The sequence below is a fragment of the Quercus suber genome, unplaced genomic scaffold (genome assembly GCF_002906115.3).
Source record: "Quercus suber isolate HL8 unplaced genomic scaffold, Cork oak 2.0 scaffold_554, whole genome shotgun sequence".
Lineage (NCBI taxonomy): Eukaryota > Viridiplantae > Streptophyta > Magnoliopsida > Fagales > Fagaceae > Quercus > Quercus suber.
Window position 1 is genome coordinate 45,213 of NW_027070002.1, and position 23,197 is coordinate 68,409.

At 40.1% G+C, this 23,197-nt stretch overlaps 3 protein-coding genes across 3 annotated transcripts; all 3 read left to right on the forward strand.

Moving 5' to 3' along the window:
* The first annotated feature begins 2,892 nt into the window (after positions 1-2,892).
* On the forward strand, positions 2,893-3,429 carry LOC136063662 (uncharacterized). Its single transcript, XM_065764354.1, has one exon. The coding sequence runs from the start codon at positions 2,893-2,895 to the stop codon at positions 3,427-3,429; it is 537 nt and encodes a 178-aa protein (XP_065620426.1).
* A 123-nt stretch (positions 3,430-3,552) lies between these two features.
* On the forward strand, positions 3,553-4,101 carry LOC111997331 (uncharacterized). The gene has a single exon (XM_024029409.2). It carries the CDS (start codon positions 3,553-3,555, stop codon positions 4,099-4,101), a length of 549 nt encoding a protein of 182 aa, XP_023885177.2.
* An 11,809-nt stretch (positions 4,102-15,910) lies between these two features.
* Positions 15,911-22,840, forward strand: LOC136063665 (AMP deaminase-like). Its single transcript, XM_065764363.1, has 9 exons — positions 15,911-16,556; positions 17,267-17,469; positions 20,879-21,047; positions 21,346-21,536; positions 21,670-21,721; positions 21,859-21,986; positions 22,075-22,254; positions 22,444-22,511; positions 22,630-22,840. Exons 1-9 carry the CDS (start codon positions 16,073-16,075, stop codon positions 22,823-22,825), a joined length of 1,671 nt encoding a protein of 556 aa, XP_065620435.1. The 5' UTR covers positions 15,911-16,072; the 3' UTR covers positions 22,826-22,840.
* The last annotated feature ends 357 nt before the right edge of the window (positions 22,841-23,197 follow it).

The following is a 23,197-nucleotide window of genomic DNA, read 5'->3' on the forward strand; positions in this document are numbered from 1 at the left end:
AGGTGGCCTTCATGATCTGGGCCACTGTAGGCCCATCCTATCCTTCTTAATTTTACAAAAAAAAAAAAAATCAAATCAAATTATAAGAGTGGATTGGCATATATTATAAGAGTGGTTTTTTTTACTTTTTACAACTATGATGTGACAGAGTGTTATTAGTGAAGAAAAAATAGTAGATATATGTATAAGTGATGATTAATTATTCACAACCTACCATATCATAATTATGGCTAAATAATTTGTGATTTTAAAATTACTCTTAGCATAATATTAAAAAAATTACTTAATTTATCATTCTGTTACACTTCCATCACTTTTATTGGATGAAAAATGACAATATCGGCATCATGTGAGCCAAAACAAGTGTACAAATACAATGACTGATTCTCAACAAACACATGTTCATGTGGTAAAATCAAAGTACGTTGAAGAACTTGGGGGAGTTGGAGAGGTGTAAGGCTTGTTGATGGGAAAAGTCAAGTAAAGTTAGTAAACTAGTTTTTGAGAGAGCCGACAAGGTTTTGAAAAGGTGGCACTTTAAGTGCCGTATATAACCTATAACGTGATATACTAAAATAGTAGATGGAATCATGGGAATATTCAAAAATCCTAAATTTTTGCACCAAAACTTTAATAGAATTCCGACTTTATCCAAGTAAGCATACATATTTAAAAGCATACACATTTCAAGATAGTCAAAAAAAAAAAAAAAAAATCCCACTAAATACAAACACTTACAACATTACAATTCATGCCCCAAAAAAAAAGCAATTCAACATTTTATTGTGATAATGCATGAAAACCACACCAAGTGGCAAGTGAAAGGAAATTTCAAAACTTTCTAGAGAGAAAAAAAAAATTGTTACAAAATGCTAACACATGAAATTGAAAAAGAAAAAAAAAAGGCGCACACACAAATATTAGAGGGTTAAAAAAAAAGTTTGACTTACTTCCAGTGCTTTTTAAACTAGAATCTCCTTTTGTTTTAATAAAAAACTGTTATATCACCCACTAACTAAATAAAATGTGGAGATTAAAGCCCACTACCTCTTACTATGATAATATTAATAAGTCAATAATGATAGTATTTGATTAATTAGGTAAACACGTGACAAGTATTTATTGATAGAGTATAAAGTGGAGCAAAAAAAGTAGGACAGAAAATTTGAATTCACTATTATGTATTTAAAACAAAAAGAGACTTCCAATTAAAAAAGTACTGAAAAAAAAAATTCATTGAGTAAAATTAATCTTACAAGTTGCATTCCCAATCTCAAAATGCCCTTTTTTGTTCAATGCTACCGCCTATGTGACCTTTCGCACATGCCCAAGTATGACAGCTTCGTCTTGCCAAAACGAGGTTGAATTGGATTATTTGGGTTTGGATCTAAATAAACTTGTGATAGGGAGTAGAGATCAAAAATAGGTAGGACTAAAAAAATTTAGTAAGAACTTTTATAAGAAGCTTAAGAAAATATACTCAATGTTGATAGTAAATTCAACATCATAAAATATTTTGTGATTGATAAGTGTACCTCAAGCTAATGGATAGTGTGGGGGGGTAAAAGCCCAGACATACCTATTGGGCCGGGGGCCGTGTCTTGAGGATTATTGTATGTCCGAAGAGAAATAACGGGTTGGGTAGAGTTCATCTGAATGCAACCAACCCAGAAATGTAGGAAGAGTATCATCCGAAGAGGTCACCTTTTGTCCGAAGAGGTTCTACTCCTCGGATACGGATAGTTTTGATCAAGCCAACAAATGGAAGGTCTGAATGACCTTCCTGGCAATCCCAACAACAAAGATAAGCTCTGGGCATACCTGGGGATGATAAGGACGAGGAAATATCTCAAGGACAAGCTGCTACCACCACATTAAATGCACTGCAGTTGCTTTTCTGGCCGCATTAATGTGGAGAAGACCCCTGAACAGTGTAATCTCAGCTATCACCACTCACGGAGGGTTAAAGAAGATACTTGATGGGACATGCACTCAAGTGGATGCTTAGATGAAGAACAAGTGGACGATGAAGATGATGGGGGAGGGTGCTATATAAGGAGAAGAGGTCTCTGATAATGGGGATTGAGGGAAAAAGGGAGAGAAGTGTAGCTCCAAGAGTTGTAATCACCTTTCATTCAATAACACACCTCTTCGGACATACACTTGTCCAGTTAGTTAAGCATGATCCTGTGCTAATGGATCCTTAAATACCATAATTAATCACTGTTTAATTCGCAACCAGCCCAGCTCTTTCGCCCACTCTCTACAAATTCATTGTCTTGGGTTCATTGGGCTCGTAATCCATCCTTCTTGGGCTTAGGCTACAAAAACAGACCCTACAATTGGCGCCGTCTGTGGGGAGAGCTTGTGCAGGGGTGAAAACAACAGCTGATGATGGCAGAACGAAGTCAACAACAAGCAGAATCTAGGGCATCCCAGCACATGGACCCTTTCCTTAATTTGGAGCGGAGACAGGATCGTGAGGGCAATGCGCACACCGTGCACACTGAGCAAAGCCAGTCACGTGACCGAAGTCATGTGTCCCATGCAGAGAAGAACTGGGATTTGCAGTTGGAGGTTGAAAAGCTAAAAAGAGAGTTGCGTCACGCAAAGCGAAAACGGGTTCCTTCATATTACGATGAGGGGTCTGATGACCAACAGGATTCCTCTTACCAACAAAGATAGCGAAAGCTGGTCAGTGAGTCCTTTTCCTACGAGGAGGAGCGTCGTCATGAGAGGCAACCTCGGAGCCCACCATGTGGAGGTGTGAGGAACGATGCCATGAGCAAGGCCTTGAACCAAATCTCTAGATCACCCTTCACACGCAGGATCGAAGAAGCGAGACTCCCTCGGCGTTTTAACCAGCCTACGTTCACCATCTATAATGGTAAAATGGACCCGGTGGAATATGTTAATCATTTTAATCAACGAATGGCAGTCTGCTCCACGGATGAAGCTTTGATGTGCAAGGTCTTCCCCTCCAGTCTTAGACTGGTTGCAATGAGGTGGTTTGACAGCATGAAGGCAGACTCCATCAGTTCCTTCAAAGAGCTCACTCAAGCCTTTGGTTCACGTTTTGTCACCTGCCGAAAAGTGTCCAGGCCTTTGTCCTCTCTGCTATCCTTGAGCATGCAAGAGGGTGAAACTCTGAAGGCGTATTCGAATAGGTACTGGGAAATGTTTAACGATATGGAGGGCAACTTTGGCGCGATGGCCCTCAACACATTCAAGCTCGGCCTCCCTACCGACCACGGCTTAAGGACATCTTTGTCTGGTAAGCTAGTCACTAGTATGCGTCAACTGATGGACCATATTGAAAAGTATAAAAGAGTTGAAGAAGATCAGCAACAAGAGAAGGGTAAGGAAAAGGTTATCCCCCAAGTGAGGAGGGATTTCAGGCCGGATCGATACAACAACAATAAACCGTAGAGAGATTTTTCTGCGCAAACAGGATCAACAAACCCTCAAGCAGTCAACACTGTATTCAAAGAGCCAGTACACAAAGCTTTGGAAAAGATTAAGAGTGAACCATTCTTCCAATGGCCGAATAAGATGGTGGGGAACCCTGAAAGGCGTAATCATAATCTCTTCTGCCAGTATCATCAGGACCATGGATATACCACGGAGGATTGCAGGAGCCTGTGGGACCACTTGGACCAATTGGTCCGGGATGGTAAATTAAGACACCTCCTGCACCACTCTAGTGGCCGAGGAAGTCAGATGAGCTCAGAATCCCAAGGAAACGACCGGTCCAAACCTCCGTTGGGAACTATTAATGTCGTTTTTGCCGCACTGAGAAGAACAAGATCCTTGCCATCGAAGGTGATGTCAGTTGCCCGTTCACCCGCAATGGATTCCTGCCAAGATCCGAAGAGAGCTAAGGTGGCTGCTCAACTGGTTATAGGGTTCTCGGATGAGGATAAGATGGGGACTATCCAACCCCATGACGATGCCTTAGTAATTACCCTCAGAATTTGGGGATATGATGTGAAGAGGGTGATGGTGGACCAGAGCAGTGCTGTGGAGATAATGTACCCCGATCTCTACAAAGGGCTAGGCCTAAAACCTCAAGACTTAATGCCATACAACTCCCCCTTGTGAGTTTTGAAGGAAGGGTTGTCATCCCGAAAGGCCAGATACGCCTACCTATGCATACCGGCTCTGAAGTGGTGGAGGTGGACTTTGTAGTCGTGGATGTGTATTCACCTTATACGGCAATCGTAGCTAGACCTTGGCTTCATACACTAGGGGCTATTTCCTCTACTTTGCATCAGAAAGTCAAATACCCATCTGAAGGACAAGTTTATGAGATCCAAGGGGATCGGTCTGCAGCCTGACAATGCTTAGTGGCCGTCATCCAATATGAGCCCGAAGCCGAGTCCTCGTCCAGGGCCGAAAGGGGTTTATAGCAATTAAAGTCTCGGGAATTTCCCTCCGAGGACCCAGGAGAGAAAGCTAGATGCGAGGATTTGGCAAAAGTCACATCGGAGACAATCCGGAAAAATTCTTTCAAGTTGGATCCTAGCTACCTCTTCGGGAGAGGGAAGAGTTAGTAGAGTTCCTTAAGAAAAACATTGATGTATTTGCCTGGGACACCTATGAAGCCCTAGGGGTGGACCCAGAATTCATTTGTCACCATCTGAGAGTCAGCCCACTGATAACCCCTAAGAAGCAGCCTCATCGGCGCCCATCCAAGGAACACGCTGAGGCAGTAAGGGAAGAAGTAGCGAAGCTCAAACAAGCTGGAGCTATTAAGGAAGTTTTCTACCCTGAGTGGCTAGCGAATACTGTGGTGGTGAAGAAAAAGAATGGGAAATGGCGAGTATGCGTGGACTTCACCGATTTAAATAAGGCTTGCCCTAAAGATCCATTCCCTATGCCAAAAATCAATCAGCTAGTGGATGCCACTATCGGCCACCCTCGAATGAGCTTTCTGGATGCCTTCCAAAGCTACCACTAGATAACCTTGGCCCTGGACGACCAGGAAAATACCGCTTTTGTCATCCCTATTGGTAACTACCACTATAAGGTGATGCCATTTGGCTTAAAAAATGCGTGGTCTACCTATTAAAGAATGATGATGAGGATGTTTGAGCCACAGCTCGGTAGAAATATCGAGATTTATATAGACGATATGGTGGTGAAAAGCAAGGTTGTTGCTGAGCATGTAAAAGACCTTGAAAGTACTTTTGAAGTCCTTAGGGAGTACAAGCTGTGCCTAAATGCTTCCAAGTGCTCATTCGGTGTGGGATTTGGCAAGTTTTTAGGATACATGGTGACTCACAGGGGAATTGAGGTTAACCTCGACCAGATAAAGGCCATCAACAATTTACAAGCTCCTCGAAATCCCAAGGAAGTCCAGAAACTGACTGGAATGACTGCTGCCCTGAATCAATTTATCTCCCGGTCAACGGACAGGTGTCGGCCTTTCTTCTCTCTGCTCAACAAGTGGAAGGGATTCGAGTGGACTGAAGAATGTGGTGTGGCCTTTCAACAACTTAAAGATTATCTAGCTCGGCCACCAATCATGTCCAGTCCTGAGCCAGATGAAGTCTTGTTTGCCTACATTGCGGTGGCTCCCTGTGCTGTGAGCTTGGTACTGATCCGAGCAGATTGCGGTGTGCAAAGACCAGTCTATTACATAAGTAAGTCACTACATGAAGCCGAGATCCGTTACCTGCCACCGAAGAAGGCCATTCTAGCAATAGTGCTTGGTACACGAAAGCTACCTCACTATTTCCAAGCCTATACGGTCATCGTCCTCACTCAGCTCCCACTTAAGGCTATACTCTGAAGCGCTGACTACACCGGACGGATTGCTAAGTGGGGTACGATCTTAGGGGCTTTCGACATTAAATACATACCCCGCACGTCGGTCAAAGGCCAGATCCTTGCGGATTTAGTGGCCGACTTCACGGAACCCCATGTAGAAGAAGCGATACCAACATCGGACATGGATGAAAAATTGGTTGGCATGATCTCTCAACAAAGACCTTCCCATTGGGAAATGTACATAGATGGCGTAGCAAATTAGAAGGGTTCTGATGTAGGACTGGTATTAATATCTCCAGAGAAGATAGTTATCGAAAAATCAATAAGACTGAACTTTATGGCCACAAATAATGAGGCCGAGTACGAAACCTTACTGATAGGAATGGCCATGATTCGGAGAATGGGAGGAAAGTCATTGGAAGTGTTCTCAGACTCGAGATTGGTAGTCGGTAAAGTGCAAGGTGAATCTGAAGCAAAGGATGAGAGAATGCAGGGATACCTGAGTCGAGTTAAGCGTTTGCGGTCGGGTTTTGACTTTTTTAATTTGCTGCACATCCCCAGAAATGGTAATGCACATGCTGATTCTCTAGCCACGCTTGCTACCTCCTCGGCACAGAATTTGCCAAGAGTCATCCTCGTCGAGGACCTACATGGGCCTATAGAAGCAAGAGCAGAGGCAGTGCAGGTTCCCCAGATCAGGGCCGAACCTAGTTGGATGGATCCTATCGTTAACTTTTTACAAGGTGATATTTTGCCCAAAGAAAGGGGAGAGGCTGATAAAGTCCGAAGGAAAGCGATCAGGTTCTGGCTATCTGAGGACCAGAGACTGTACAAACGCTCCTATTCAGGACCGTACCTGTTATGCATTCATCCTGAAGCGGCTGAGTTGCTACTGGAAGAGCTGCATGAAGGGATTTGTGGGAGTCATACTGAGGGTAGATCTTTGGCTCATCGAGTCATTACTCAAGGTTATTGGTGGCCGAACATGCAAAAAGAAGCCCAGGAGTATATTAAGAAGTGCGATCAATGTCAACAATTTGCGCCAAATATACACCAGCCAGGTGGAACCCCCAACCCACTTGTGGCCATTCGCTCAATGGGGCTTAGATATCATGGGGCCATTCCCTAAGGCCGCAAGGAACAGGAAATACCTACTGGTCGACACTGACTACTTCACCAAATAGGTCGAAGCTGAACCTCTTGCCAACATCCGAGATGTAGATGTACAAAAGTTCGTGTGGAAGAATATCATCACTCGTTTTGGGGTTCCTCATACTCTCATCTCAAACAATGGTCTGCAGTTCGATAGCAAAGCATTCAGGAGTTATTGTAGTGAATTAGGAATCACGAACATATACTCTACCCCAGCTTATCCCCAGGGTAATAGCCAAGCAGAAGCTGTTAGTAGGGTCATTGTAAATGGCCTAAAGAAGAGATTGGATGACGCAAAGGGCAAATGGGTAGAAGAATTGCCGCATGTACTTTGGGCCTACAGAACTACGCCTCATAGATCTACCAGGGAGACCCCTTTCTCAATGACCTACGGGGCTGAAGCTGTAATACCTTTGGAGACTAGGTTCCCGACGTTGAAAACTAGTTCATTCAATCCAATTGACAACAATAAGCAGCTAGAGAAGAGTTTGGACCTGATTGAGGAAAGAAGGGAAAATGCAATGGTTCGTCTGGCACATTATCAACAAAAGCTCAGGCAGGGCTATGACGCCAACATAAGGCCAAGACCTTTGGAACCTGGTGATTTAGTGCTGAGGAAAGTTGTCGGCATTGCAAAGAACCCAGCTTGGGGAAAATTAGGGCCTAATTGGGAGGGGCCATATTGTATTACTTCAGGGGCTAGCATTGGGGCGTATTTCCTTGAAGATCTAGATAGCTATGTGATACCCCACCCTTGGAATGTAAATAACCTCAAAAGGTACTATTATTAATCGAATCTTCCCTTTAATCAGCATGCCAACTCATCATTTGAAGCACATTTCTCTAAGTGTTTAAACTTAAATCCATTCATGCTTGTAGTCCTCGGACCAGATGATTTGGGTTAGTTAACACTCCGCTACATTTCTCTAAGTATTTAAACTTAAATCCATTCATGCCTGTAGTCCTCGGACCAGATGATTTGGGTTAGTTAACACTCTGATACATTTTCCTAAGTGTTTAAACTTAAATCCATTCATGCCTTTAGTCCTCGGACCAGATGATTTTGGTTAGTTAACACTCCGCTACATTTCTCTAAGTGTTTAAACTTAAATCCATTCATGCCTGTAGTTCTCGGACCAGATGATTTGGGTTAGTTAACACTCCGATATATTTTTCTAAGTGTTTAAACTTAAATCCATTCATGCTTGTAGTCCTCGGACCAGATGATTTGGGTTAGTTAACACTCCGCTACATTTCTCTAAGTGTTTAAATTTAAATCTAATAATGCATGTAGTCCTTGGACCAGATGATTTAGGTTAGTTAACACTCTGTTACAATTTCGCTAGGTGTTTAAACTTAAATCCATTCATGCCTGTAGTCCTCGGACTAGATGATTTGGGTTAGTTGACACTCCGCTACATTTTCCTAAGTGTTTAAACTTAAATCCATTTATGCCTGTAGTCTTTGGACCAGATGATTTGGGTTAGTTAACACTCCGCTACATTTCTCTAAGTGTTTAAACTTAAATCTAATCATGCCTGTAGTCCTCAGACCAGATGATTTAGGTTAGTTAACACTTTGTTACAATTTCGCTAAGTGTTGAAACTTAAATACATTCATGCCTGTAGTGCTCGGACCAGATGATTTGGGTTAGTTAACACTCCCTTAGAATTCCTCTAACTGTTCCAACTAAAAACCTTTCTCGCCTCTAGCCTTCGGACCGAATGATATGGGTTAGCCAACACCCCCCATACAGTTATTATTAAAATATGACTGTATAATGAGCCACGCTTGAAATTCTCGAATGTAATTAAGTTAATTCAAATTTATGATAGGATTCCTTAGTCATATTTAATTCAAAAACAAGGGGTAATAATGCTCTCTACACATATTTGAAAAGACCTATGAAGCTCCCATAATCACTTCTGCTTTCGTGGCTTGTTAGTAAGCCTTATACTAATTGTTTCTTTTTAGTGCCAATTTTAACTACTTACGTCATCTACATGATATGGTGGATAAATTTATCTATATTGTCACCATAATTACAAGGGACAGTTGCTTGCTACAATAATAAGTCATAAGATATGCAACGAAGAGACAAGAGTTTCATTGATTAAGAGAAAAAGAGTCTACAAAATCCTTGCATAACAGAAGAAACTATTATAAGTACAAAATGGAAACCCCTAAATTTCTAGGCCTTCTTTTGAGAGACTAAGGGATCAGCAGCCTGGTCCTTGGATTCTGGGAGGGTCTTCTTCTCCCCCAAAACTTTGTCCTTGCCCTTGGGAGCCTCAACAGGCTTGTTCGGATCATCAGGCCGACTAGATTCCTTGGAAACCTCAAGGTTGACTGGTGGGAGTTGGCCGACCAAGGATTGCTCCGAAACCTCAGGGAGCTGCGTAGGAGGAGGGGGATCAGACCCTGGGAGCTCTTGGATTTCAGGATCGTAGTATACACTCCCAGGTAATCTTAAGTCAAATTTCGAGGGGACTCCAGCAGCATCCAATGCCTTTTTCCAAGTTATGTCGCAGTAGTCTCGACTAACTGAGGCAAATTGCTCCGAAAGCTGGGTCCCGGTCTCATCCACCCTCAGCTGGTAGGCTGCTTTTCTCTCAGCCTCAATTGCCTCCTAGGCCAGTCGAGCATTCTGCTTGGCTATTCGGGTGCTCTCCTTGGCCTTTTGAAGTTCGGCCTTGAGACCTTTCACCAGCTCCCTCTCGGTCGCTAGGTTGATCTCTGTCATGTGCAACCTTTTACGCTGATCTTCGGCCTGAGCCTCAACGTTTTTGAGTCCAGCGTCAATGCTATTCCTCTAATTGGTCATCTCTTTTAATTGCTCGGAGAGTAGAGAATAATCCTCCTTCAGGCTGCCTAGAGATTTTTCTACCTCTGATTGAGATTGAGCTACAGCTTGGGCTTCGAGGTTGGATTTCTTGTTCCACTCCTCGGCCACATATATTTGCTGAGTAATCTGCTTGACAAGAATTTTCAACATAGAGTAAGGACAGGAGGTAAAGTAAAAAACAGCACTTGAATTAAGAGGATCAGTTCACTCACCATGGCTATATCCCTCTTGAGGGATAGGAAAAGGTCGTTTTGGTTGAAGTGCCGATACGAGTCCATATCCTTTAGGAGGAGAAGTGGCTGCTCTAGAGCCTCGGCAACAACACCTGCCTTCCCCCCATCGTAGTTTCTGAGGGAGGTGTCCCAGGGGATTGAAGCGCCATCTAGCTCCAGCCTTGGGGACCAGGTGCGGGGCCCTCGGCGCACATCGACTACATGGAAGTCCTCTCGGCTCTCAATAGAAGAGGCCTTCTTGCTTTGGTGGTCTTTCGCCACCTTTTGCTGCTTGGCCCCTTTTGCAGGAGCCACCTCCCTCTCCTCAGTGTCAATGATGGGTCTCTTCTTCTTCGGATCTGGCACTTGCTTGATGCCAGGATCTAGAGGAATCTGAGGAGGTGGCGGTGGAAGGTTCGTAGCTGGTTGGGATGTACCAATCCCTTTGGTCTCTGCCTTTTTGTCCCTATTTTTCATTAAACTTTTTAAGTCCACCATATCTTCGTCCGAAGAGTCTTCGGGAAGGGCAGTTATCAAAACAGGATGGATACTGGACTGCCTCTCGACTTCTTCTTTGGCGTCCGAAACCTCTATCACTCGATCCCCTCCTAAAGCTTCTCCCCTGAACTTAAATTTATCTATCTGCTCCTCTAGCAAGGCGGTAGAAGAGCCAACCCTTTTGCCTACAACCGTCGGTTTAAGGGGAATTTGCTGGATCAGCTGGACGAGCGGGGGTACACCCTAAGGGTTTGGATGTGGAACGGGTGCGAGGTCGTACGGTGCCAAGAAGCCTTTCCGAGCAATGTGTATGCGGTTGAGACGATAATCTCCCTGCATTATCGCGTTGCCGATCGACTGATAATCCTTAGGTTTCGCTGTATACCCAAGGATAAGCGGAACTGACTGGAGTTACCCGTCCTCACTTACAAAGATTCCCGATCTTAACAGGTAATTGAGGGCAGCGGTGTTTGTAAGTCTAGGCCGAGGAGTAACGTGGTCTCTATCTGTCAAAAATTAGAGCAGAATTCAGTCAGAGACTTGAAAATAGTAGTGCAAAGAGAAGTAAAAATTGCTAAAAGGCGAATATCCTAAGCCTACTGTTAGTGAACCTAAGTCTAGCATGTCACACCTGGCTTTCCTGGCATGGTTGGGCAATGATGACTGTCATGCCATGCGCCCGAGACGATCACATAATCATCCTTCATCCCTTTGTTGGATTTAGGAAGACAGGAGACAAGCCTAACAATGTCGGACCTAGATTTTAGATAATATCCCGCCCCTTGTTGGCTGTGACACTCGTACATGTGTACCACGTCCAGCTAGGTGAGCCCTAATCCTAAGTGATGGTTAAGATCCTCAACTGCTCCTAAGATCCTAAACATGTTAGGCGCACACTGTTCGAGACTAAGCTTATGGTTTCGAAGGTAGCTAGTGGTAATGGGGCCCATGGGGATTGTCATCCCCCCTTCTAGGAAAGCGATGACGGGGATTACGACTTCGCCCATTCTTTGATCCGTTAGTATTTTTTCCGGAGGGCAATACCTCACACCCACATTTGGGGGTATGCGATATGTGGTCCTAAATTCCTCCAACTAGGCAGGACTATCCACCAGATACTGGAGTTTGCCCATCACACTTAAACGGAAAGATGGAAACACTGAGCGTAGTAACCAGGGAGTGATTGTTCAAAGGTCGAGAAAACTGGCCGAAGAGAAGACTGAAGGATCGAAAAGATGAGAACTTACAGGAACTAAACTGGAGATTGATCTTCGAACTCACACAAGGATTTTCAAAGATTCTGGAGAAGACTAGGATCGATGACTGAAAGAGCGTGATAGAGTCGTGTGCTTGTTCTTGCGGGGTAGCCTGATAGTTTGTAAAGTAAAGAAGGAGTAACTTCTCCTGAGATTTTATACGAGGTCAAAAGAAGGGGCAGGAGTTACCTCGCCCAAATCTCGGGGAAGAACCATGCCCGTTAGATCAACAACCCACCGTTGGATACAAAGGACAAGGCGTCGCCTGAAGTAATTAATGTAGCGCCTTGGAAATACGAAAACAACAGCGGCAATGATGAAGCGCTTATATCTAGGCCTACACACATGCCAGTTCAGATATTTGTCTGTTTTCAAGCTTCTTACCTCGTGACAAGTCAAAATCCCACTTTTTCTCTTCGGATGTGAGGGAAAAATTAGGATTTTGAGGGGTTATTGTGGGGGGGGGGGTAAAAGCCCAGACATACCTATTGGGTCGGGAGCCCTATCTTGAGGATTATTGTATGTCCGAAGAGAAATAACGAGTTGGGGTAGAGTTCATCTGAACGCAACCAACCCAGAAATGTAGGAAGAGTATCATCCGAAGCGGTCACCTTTTGTCCGAAGAGGTTCTACTCCTCAGATACGAATAGTCTTGATTAAGCCAACAAATGGAAGGTCCGAATGACTTTCCTGGCAATCCCAATGACAAAGATAAGCTTTGGGCATACATGAGAATGATAAGGACGAGGAAATATCTCAAGGAAAAGCTGCCACCATCACATTAAATGCACTGCAGCTGCTTTTCTGGCTGCATTAATGTGGAGAAAACTCATGAACAGTGTAATCTCAGCTACCACCACTCACGGAGGGTTAAAGAGGATACCTGATGGGATATGCACTTAAGTGGATGCTTAGATGAAGGACAAGTGGACGATGAAGATGATGGAGAAGGGTGCTATATAAGGAGAAGGGGTCTCTGGTAATGGGAATCGAGGGAAAAAGGGAGAGAAGTAGGAGATAATTTTACTGTAGCTCCAAGAGTTGTAATCACATTTCATTCAATAACACACCTCTTCGGACATACACTTGTTCAGTTAGTTAAGCATGATCTTATGCTAATGGATCCTTAAATACCATAATTAATCACTGTTTAATTCGCAACCAGCCCAGCTATTTCGCCCACTCTCTACAAATTCATTGTCTTTGGTTCATTGGGCTCGTAATCCATCATTCTTGGGCTTGGGCTACAAAAACAGACCCTACAGATAGTATCGTCCAAAATTTTCATGTAATTAAAAGAAATTTAATTTAACTTTAGTATACAATAAAATTGGGATAATAAAAAAATATAATATTAAATTTATAATAACTATGGTTTAATATAAATAGATAAAATGTTGCCACATATGTAAAAATGAAAGAGATTTTTTTTTTCTATAAATAAGAAGAAGAAGAAGAAAACGAATCAATCAAATTGACTCACAATTCAACTTAACCTGACAAATTATTTAACCTAGTATGTAACCCCGTGCTACCACACGAGACTGGTTAATTGTAATAATGCTATTAGCCAATTTTTTTTTGTTTTTGTTTTGTTTTTGTTTTGTTTTTGGGTTTATCACACGGATGATAAAATTAAATCAAACAATGAAAAATATATATTGCATTTTATTATTTAAGTAATGCTATTGGTCTTTTTTTTTTTTTTTTTGTTTATCATACATAGGATAGTATTAGATAAAACAATAAATAAATAAAAAAGAGAATATTGCATTTTATTATTTAAAATATATAAAGGGACATTAAAAAATAAAAACTGATCATTGAGTTTGGAATCTTCTTGGAAGCGCCAATGAAGTGCTAATGTATGAGAGTGTGAAGTAAGGAAGAGTGAGATTGAATATTGTGTTTGAACTCGGCCTTGCTCTGAGAAATCCGTAAGGAGGAGGAGAGGGTAGTGTGTGGATCTAGTTAGTAGAGGTTGAGAGAGGAGGGGACATGAGATGACGATATGGAATTAGGAGGAGATGATGTTTTAGTTTTATAGTCTTTCTCGTTGGACTATTTGATTTTGGTTGTGGGATTAGAAGAGCTCCAGACTCTATTGAGATTACCCATAAAAGTGTGCAGGTGAGATGTTCTTACTTAGGTCAATGAGTATTATCATTGTGGTTTTCTTGGCTTCCATGTTAAATATTAATGCATCATTTATTTGATCACAAAAATTAAAAAATTTAGGTAAGATACATGACACAAAATTGGAGTCCAATTTATAATCTCCATAAAAGTGTACAGGTAAGATGTTATTGCTTAGGCTAATGAGCATTATCATTGTAGTTTTCTTGGCTTCCGTGTTAAATGTTAATGCATCATTTATTTGGGTACAAAAATTAGAAAATTTAGATAAAATACATGACAAAAAATTGGAGTCAAATTTATAATTTAATTAATTTTTTTTTTTAAGTTTTGGTTAGGACAAGTGGCGCAAAATTGAGAATCCAATTGAAATCTAATTAGATTTTCTCTCTGCTTCACCTATTATTATATATATAGATGAGTATTGTAAGGATGATAGGCCTAGTAGTATATATTGGGCCCGAGGCCCGGTTCGAGGACGCTTGGTAGTTTGAGAACGAGTAAACATTGTTAGAGAGATCAACATTAATAAATAAAGAAAGGGGTCTGGTCATGATGGTCCAAGAAGGTGGATCAAGGAGGGATACTTTCTCGACTGAACAAAGCAGAAGTTAGAAGGTGCGGTCTACCATCCAGAAGCAACGTTTCAGGAGGTTCTATTGATAAAAATATACATCATGAAAGCACAAGATAAAGGAAAGTTATGAAATATTTAAGAGAAATCTGCTACCACTGCATTAAATGTTCTGTAGTTAACTCTCTGACCGCATTAATGAGGAAGTGATATATGAACATTAATTTTCAGCCTAACAGTTACTCCAAAAGACTTTTGGAAGGTACTAATGGGATAAGGATCAACATCAACAATCTAATCTACACGTGGAAAGTATAGATGAAAGAAGCAAAATAATATAAATTAGAAAGAAGACCTTGAGGGAAAGGAATCGGAGAATTAAGAGAAAAATACTGTAGCAACAAGAACTGTGCCTGTAATCCAATTCAAGTGATATATGTATATAAGAATTCATATCCTCAGATTGTGCTGAGGACAATTCTCTTTGAATAAAACCAGTCTATATTTACTTTCTTGTCATCTAGATTCATTATAATTGTTATTCAACTCATTAGAGCCTAGTTTTCTAACACACTCTTTACAAATTTATTGTATTGGGCTCTTTGAGCCTAGATCATTTTACCTTTTAGGCTTAGGAACCAAATTGTGACCTTACAAGTATAATAAATAGTTATCCATAGTAGTTTTTATGAGAAAATTAAGTATAATTGTGCGTGTTTGAATTTATTTAGAATGAATAAGAATACAATTGTATCTAAAAAGAAATTATAAATAAATTATACAAACTTAGAAAAAAGAAAGAAAAATCAATATCAAGTCTCAAGCAATATTGTTAATTCTATTTTAGTGCATGTTCTGACGTGTCTATTGGAACATAAATTTTTGGTATTGATTAATTTCGACCTATCATTTTGAAATTATCGTTAGTATATATGGATAGATAAACATAAATACATTTTTAACATCTATATTTAATTATCGTCAATGAAATAATAAGAATAAAATCAAAACAACATAATTTTTGTTTTTATTTATTTTTAGAATCAAATTGAAATTTGACTCGAATGACCGACCAGAGATTGACAAAATTAACCTGAAATGAATCAGAATTTAATCTAAAGTGAAACGATGTAATTTTTTTTCTCAAATTGTTTACCAATATGAAATGCTAAGATTATAACTTTTGCTATAATTTGCTTATGTGGTAAGTTTTGAATGATAAAATTAAAATAATGGGTTCACAATTTAATTATTTATACCTTATCATATAAATAAATTGTAAAAAAAATTGTGTTTTTAACATTACTCAAAATCCACAAAAGTGAAACAATGGGCTCAAGTCCCAATTGGCTCAATCCAAGTCGAGGCACACTTATTCTATTTTTCATTTAAAAACAAATAAATTTGGACTTTTCCCACGCACAAAGCCATGGCTCGAACCTCGAAGTCCAACCCTGATATAAAAAGGCCCCTGAATCATTTCAATGGACAGAAGAAGTACTACTACAAGCCAGACAATTACAGTGACAGTCCCTCACTCCACTCTTCAACTCTCACACTCGCTCATGACATAGGGTTCCCGTTTTCCGAAAATTCTTCAACAAGGTTCAAGAAGAACCACTTTCTCATGGATTCGTCTTCAGCTTCGTCTCTGCAACTAGCCATGGCGGCCTTGGTGGGAGCCTCGCTCATGGCCATCTCCGCCTTCTACTTCCACAAGCGCAGCGTCGACCAGGTCCTCAACCGCCTCATCGAGATCCGCCGTAACCGCCCTCTCAATGCCGTTAACAACCACGAAGACGAAGAAGAAGGCGAAGAAGCAGAGGAGGAGATAGGCGGCGACGGAGGCTCCGGTTCCGACGAGGAAATGGTGATCGATCGGAAAATGTGGTCCCGGGACCTTTCGAAGTCGCTCGACGACAACTCGCTTCGCGGCTATAGAATCTCGTCGTCGCTGCCCAATGCGGCTCCCGGAAACGATTTGTTGGATGAGAACCACAAGTTCGATCAGCCGATGAGACCTCGAGCCAAAAGTTTTGTTGCTCCATCGCTCGATAAACTCAATTTGATTCCCTCGGGGCTTCCGCCTCTTCGATTGGATCAGAGAGATGGTATGAAACTATGAATTTTCTCCGTCAATTTTAAAATTAATTTGATTTTTCAGTGATATATTCTTTGCAAATAGTTTGAGAAAATTCATTTTTTATAGAAGAGAGATCAAGATAATGCTAACTGTCAAATTTGTAACTAGTAAGCAAGATTAGCTTGTCTAACTCGGAAAAAGAAAGCAATGTTTGTGCAATTAAGTTGAATCAATAGTTGCTTAGGGTGTAAATTAATATTCATTATGAAATTGATTAAAGACGTAACAGAGAATATGATATTGGATAGAATACAATTGCAGAAAAGATTACGTGTGGCCAACCCTGACTAGCTTGAAATTTTGGCTTAGTAACATTTGTAGAAATAGTAAAAAGGGCACGTCAATTAAGGAAGTGACAGAAAGTATGAATTTGGACAAAATAGAATGAAGGAAAGGAATACATGTGGTCGACCTTGGCTAATCTGTTGAGTTTCCGTACCTGACCTCAAAAAACATGGTACTAAGGCTTTGTTGTTGTTGTTTTTAACTACTACCCAAAAAATCTAAAAAAGAATGAAAGAAGAGAAAACAAAAAGAAAAAGAAGCTGAATTCTAATTGCCGTGATTAATATAGTTCTAATGTTGCCAACATAAGCCCCTGATTGCTTGATCTTGATGTGTAAATGCTATTTGAATCCTAAAGAGCAGCGCATTTTGTTATGCTTTGGCTGTTTGCAGGACTGGATCGGTTTGTTAATCATTCTGCAAAGTATACGAGGGTGGCATCTGTTGGTAGGCTAGTGACGCCAAGGTCCCCCGGTGGCAATGCTTTTGATGATGATGGGGATTCTGATGATGATGGAACCGAGCTTACAAATGGAGAAGACATGCTTTTCAACTATGGAAACATAGATTCTCCAATTGATTTCACAAATGCACAAGTATGTGTAGTTATATCTACTTATTCATATTTTAATATGCTTTAGCTTGAATTTTAAAAATGTTGTATTTAGTTTTAGAAAGTAAATCAGTCAGTTTACCAAAGCTAGGTTATGTATGCTACTGAATTTATTAAAATTAGCACAATGGCCTTGAAAATAAACTTTAATCTTGTGTCTGTTTTGTTATTCATTACTATACGAGTAATGTCAATGTTGAGATAGTTCTCAGATAAAGAACACCATCCACCTCAATCCTTTTAATTTGATTAGCATTTCTATGAGAATTTGCTAATCTATGAAAAAACCGAGTATTATTATCGCCCTCCTTCACAAGCAAGGCCTGAGACTTTTGCCTCCAGGAAGTCTCCTCAAGAGAAGCCAACCGTTCTATGTCTCCTTTGAGTTGAAGGCGACGAATCTGTTCCTCATTTGAAAGACTCACTCGATGTAGTCAAAGGCGAGCCGGGCGCTTGCCTAAGCGCCCGGGCGAGGTGAGGTGCCACTAAGGCACCTCAAAGGCTCTAAGGCGAGGCGCCTTTAGTGAGGTGCCTTTAGTGAGGCGCTCGCCTTTAGAGCCTAGGCGAGCAAGGCGACTGCCTTAAGCCATGAAAAAGGCGCTAAGGCGAGAGCCTCAAGTTTTTTTTGTTTTAATTATTATTATTATTATTTTTTTATAGAAGTTTGTTGTGAAACCTATTTTTAGACTATTAATTTCAAAAGGCAAGTTATAAAACCTACTGTTAGTAAAATTAATTTACAAATTTGTTTTGTAAGACATTGTTATATAGAAGCTTTTTGTAAAATGTATTGTTAGAACTAACTAATAGAGCCTAAACCATGTTAATCCCATTTTGAAATAATTTGATAGACCTAATTTCTTCTTGCTACACATTGAAAAACACTTCATTATAATACTATAATACACTAGGTACATATGATTTATGTTCTATATGTATAATAAATATATTAAGAATTTGGCGCATCGCTTTACTCAGGCTAGCGCCTTTTTGTCGCCTCACGCCTCGGGTGATACAAGGCCTTGGCGTTTTAAGGTCGCCTTTCACCTTTGACTACCTTGGACCCACTAACTCCTCTCTCGCATCTAAACCCATCAGCTCAGTCAGCATGTTCTTCTTTCTAAAGGCCAAATCACCAAACTCCTCCCTGTTCCACTTTTTTAAGTCTGCTTTCAGAGCCTTCAATTTTTGAACTAAGATGAAACTTGGAGAGCCTGCAAAATTGTATCCATCCCACCATTGCTTAACTCTATCAACAAAACCCTTAGCTTTGAACTACATATTTTCAAATTTAAAGGCGCTATGACCATGTCGAACAACACCAGCTTCCAACAAAAGAGGGCAGTGGTCTGAAAGAACACCAGGAAGCACCCATTGGGATACATTCTCAAAGTGCTCCTCCCAATGAGAAACTAAAGCCCTGTCAATTCTTGACATAGAGGGAAGACCAGAATCTCTAAACCAAGTGAAGGAGGCCCCCTCTAAAGGTAAATCAACTAAAGAATTATTCTCTATAAAATCCGAGAATGTGAACATAGCAGGGCTAAAAGACTTACAGCCAAGCCTTTCACTTGGGTACCTGATAATATGAAAATCACCTACTAGACACCATGCCATGGACCACCTAGCATGCACCTATGATAACTCCTCCCACAAAGTAGGCCGCTGACCATTGTCATTAGGGCCATACACACATGTACAAGCCCAAACAAAGTCATCCACCACCCCTCTCAATAATACACTGACAGAAAAATGTCCAGCAATAACATCCAACTTCTCAAATACCCTCTTATCCCAAATCAGCAAGATCCCTCCCGAAGTCTGCACAACCTCCAAAACAACCCAATCAATGAAAGGATGCTTGTATCTTTGAGGTTTTGTGGATTCCAAAAGGGGGTACTGTTAGAGTGTGGAATTTAAGGTTTTATAGAGCTTTTGAAGATTAGGAGTTGGCTGCATCTTTTTTTCTACTTCAGCTTATCCAAACTCGTATTCCTTGGAGTGATAGGAGAGACACTCTTTATTGGCGGCTAAAAGGTGATGGTAAGTTTGACACTTGGTCTTACTATCATGTGATTCGGGGTGCTTCGAATTCTTTGTTTCCTTGAAAGGGTGTTTGGAAACCAACGATTCCTAAGCGCGTGGCGTTCTTTTTGTGGACATCTGCACATGGTCGGACTCTCACTTTGGATAATCTAATGCTTAAAGGTCGCCATTTGGCTATTAGGTGTTATATGTGTTGTTGTGATGGGGAGTCAGTAGACCACCTTCTTCTTCATTGTCTTGTTACCCATTCCCCATGGACTTTTATGCTTCAGGCCTTTGGTATTCATTGGGTTATGCCAGGATCGGTGGTGAGTTTGTTATCTTGTTGGCATCAGTGGCTTGGGAAGCATAATTCGGACATTTGGAACTTGGTTCCCAGGTTGCTTTATGTGGATTGTGTGGTTGGAACAAAATTATCGATCCTTTGAGGACAAAGAGAAGATGTTGGATGAGTTAAAGGTTTTATGCCATCGTAGTATTTTGGAGTGGTCTCATTGTTGGGGTTTTACTGATTGTTCTTCTCTCTCTGAGTTTTTGTCCTCCCTTAGCTTAGTTTCTTGACTTCCCTCTGTTTGTTGTGCTGTTTGTTTCTTTTATTTCTTGTTGTTCATCATCATGAACTTCTTGTATTTTTCATTTTTCTCTCATTTATAATAGTTTTCTGATTATCTATCAAAAAAAAAAGAAAAAAAAAAGAGAAAAATACCAAACTGTATATGTGTGTGTGTATATATATATATATATAACAACAACAGCAGCCTTAGATTACTTATAAAAAAAAAGGGCCTTTAGACATATATTGCTAAGTTAATAAGCTTTATGGGTTTTGAGATAATATGGTAAGGCTCTTATCAAAAAAAAGAAAAGAAAAGATAATATGTTAAGGCTCAAGTATGTTTTTTTCCCCCTCTCTGTTTACAACAATGGAAAGGGGGGGGGGGGGGGGGTGTGGAATCAAACTTAGGTTCTCAACTGGGTAGTGTTATTGATCCACAAGGCACTTGGTTCCAATCTTTATTAATACCACTATGGTATCAACTGTGAGGATGTATTTATGATTAATTGAGGAACACTATGACCTTACTTGAACAGGATCTGTTCACTTAAAAAAAGAAAAGAAAAAAAAGAGATTAATTAAGGAACAAAATTCATTGGACCAACAGAAATAAGTGGCCAATCTTATGGACAAAAAGCGTCAACGGATTGTAGCAATATATAAGTTTCTCAGTTTTCTATGTCTTTATAGTCATTGTTTATATACAATCTGTGATAACCAAAAAAGAAAAAAGAAAAAAAAGAAGAGAGTATCCAGAATAAATCTGTTTTGCCGGTTGATGGATTTGCAGGATGTAAATTCAAACAACCAAAAAACTTGCAGCATTCAAAAAATAGATGAAGGTGGGAAGTGTATCCAAGATAAAATGTGTATGGCAACTGCAGCTGAAGCTAAAGCTAGTGTAGATCTGCATGGTGATGGAAACGAAGATACACCTTCAGTGCACGCAACACTCCATGGTATTTTTAAATTCCTTTTTCCACCTATTTTGTTGGAGATCTGTCTCTCTTATTGCCTCAAATTTTGTTGAAAATTGAATTTGTTGGCTATATTATTTGTTGACTTACCCATTGGTGGCATTCAAAAATCTAATTTTTTACCCTACTTAATTGCAATTATATGTGGAAGAAGTAATGTTTTTTTAATAGTTACAGAGAATAGGCTTATTCAACCTCTGTAAATGCACGGTTGTTTTAATATTATTATTTGAAGAAGGGACTAATTACATGATGCCTATTTCTCTATTTCCCTTGTAAGAACATGTGGGGTCGGAGTCAAAAAGCAGAGAAGAGGAAGAAGTACTAAAAATGATTCGTGAATGTTTAGATTTGCGTAAAAATTATGTCTATAGAGAAGTGGTTCCATGGAAGAAGGAAACTGAGGGGAAATCTAGTGCATCCAATATGAACAGTGATCCCTTTCACTTTGAACCTGTTGAAGCAACAGCTGTGAGTCATTTTTTGCTTATTCATGGTGTGAAATTTTTAAAGATTTTTTCCCTGATGCGTATGAAAGCTACGTGAATGTTTACATTCAAGTACAGTCATTCATTTGTTTGATGCTTTCTGATTTTCCAAGCAGCACCGTTTCAAAATGGTAGATGGAGTTGTACATGTTTATGCAAGTGAAAATGGTAAGCACTGCAAAGTAATTCATTGTTCAGTAAAATAAACATTCTTTGTCAAATACTTAATTAAATGTATTTTTGTGTTAGCATTTAGTTTTTGGATTATAAGAATATTAAAGCTCCCTCTCTCTATTATAACACAGATACTGTGGATCTTTTCCCTGTTGCAAGTTCAACAAGATTTTTCACTGATCTGCATCAACTCCTAAAAATAACATCTCTTGGAAATGTTCGCTCTTCATGCCATCATAGACTACGATTTCTTGAGGAGGTAGCATCCTGCAATCTCTGTTTTGAACTTCTATTTTGTGTTCTTCATTTTAGCCAATGTATATCACTTATACCTGAACATCATACAGAAATTCCGCCTTCATCTGTTAGTAAATGGAGATAGTGAGTTTCTATCTCAAAAGAGTGCGCCACACCGGGATTTTTACAATATCAGAAAGGTTGATACACATGTGCATCATTCTGCATGCATGAACCAGAAACATCTCCTACGCTTCATCAAGTCAAAGCTAAGAAAAGAACCTGATGAGGTTGAAACTGTTTTTTTTTCGCCCTTCCAAACTGTTTGTTTTAGTGAATTAGGTCTATCTTTAGTTTCAACCAACATTGGTTGCGTCAACTATGGGCAGTGCTGGTTTAATATGTCTTACAAACTTTCTCTCCCTTTTCAATTTATTTTTGTTGATGCTTCTTAATTACACTATAACTACATTGGACAGGTTGTCATATTCAGAGATGGAAAGTATATGACCCTTAGGGAAGTTTTTGAGAGCTTGGACTTGTCAGGGTATGCATTGTTATAGTTATCTTGATTTTTGCTAGAAGAATTCTCTCTCTCCCTCTCTCTGTGTGTGTTTTTGCATGTGTGTCCTTGTTTATCTAAACTGAAGGCAATTGCAATGCAGTAATGATCTTAATGTTGATTTGTTGGATGTCCATGCTGATAAAAGCACATTCCATCGATTTGACAAATTCAACCTTAAGTATAATCCTTGTGGACAGAGCAGACTCCGAGAGATATTCTTAAAGCAGGACAATCTTATCCAAGGTTTGGTTCACAATAACAGTTTTAAAACTACTTGTTGCCTGCATAATCTTTGATGATTGCAATTTGGAATGAGAGTCAATTGCATTTGGAGAAACATTTGGAATTAGAACCAGCCTTTTGTTTTGTTCATTTTTTCTGTTCCTTTGTAATTGATTTATCTTTTTTATTATAAGTTCCTATTTGGAAAATACAAACATGAATACATCATTTAGAACTCTAGATTTTATTATGCCAGAATCTAACAGATACATTTACGACAATCGGATGTGTCATGTGTGCCTAATCTGGTTTTACAATATCGCTAGGTTAGTTAATTCAAATTGGTGAGGCATTTTGAAACTGAAAATATGGTTTAGTAAATTCAATTGTCCAATTGGAGCTCCAACGTTCTTGTTCTTCCTCTGTTCTTCGTCTATGTTCTTTGT

Excerpts from the sequence above, each read along its gene's own strand:
- LOC136063665 (XM_065764363.1), top strand. The coding sequence starts at position 16,073 with ATGGATTCGTCTTCAGCTTCGTCTCTGCAACTAGCCATGGCGGCCTTG. Across the intron at positions 21,048-21,345 it reads AGTGCACGCAACACTCCATG|AACATGTGGGGTCGGAGTCA; the intron begins GTATTTTTAAAT and ends TTCCCTTGTAAG. Across the intron at positions 22,512-22,629 it reads GAGAGCTTGGACTTGTCAGG|TAATGATCTTAATGTTGATT; the intron begins GTATGCATTGTT and ends ATTGCAATGCAG.
- LOC136063662 (XM_065764354.1), top strand. The coding sequence starts at position 2,893 with ATGGACCCGGTGGAATATGTTAATCATTTTAATCAACGAATGGCAGTC.
- LOC111997331 (XM_024029409.2), top strand. The coding sequence starts at position 3,553 with ATGGTGGGGAACCCTGAAAGGCGTAATCATAATCTCTTCTGCCAGTAT.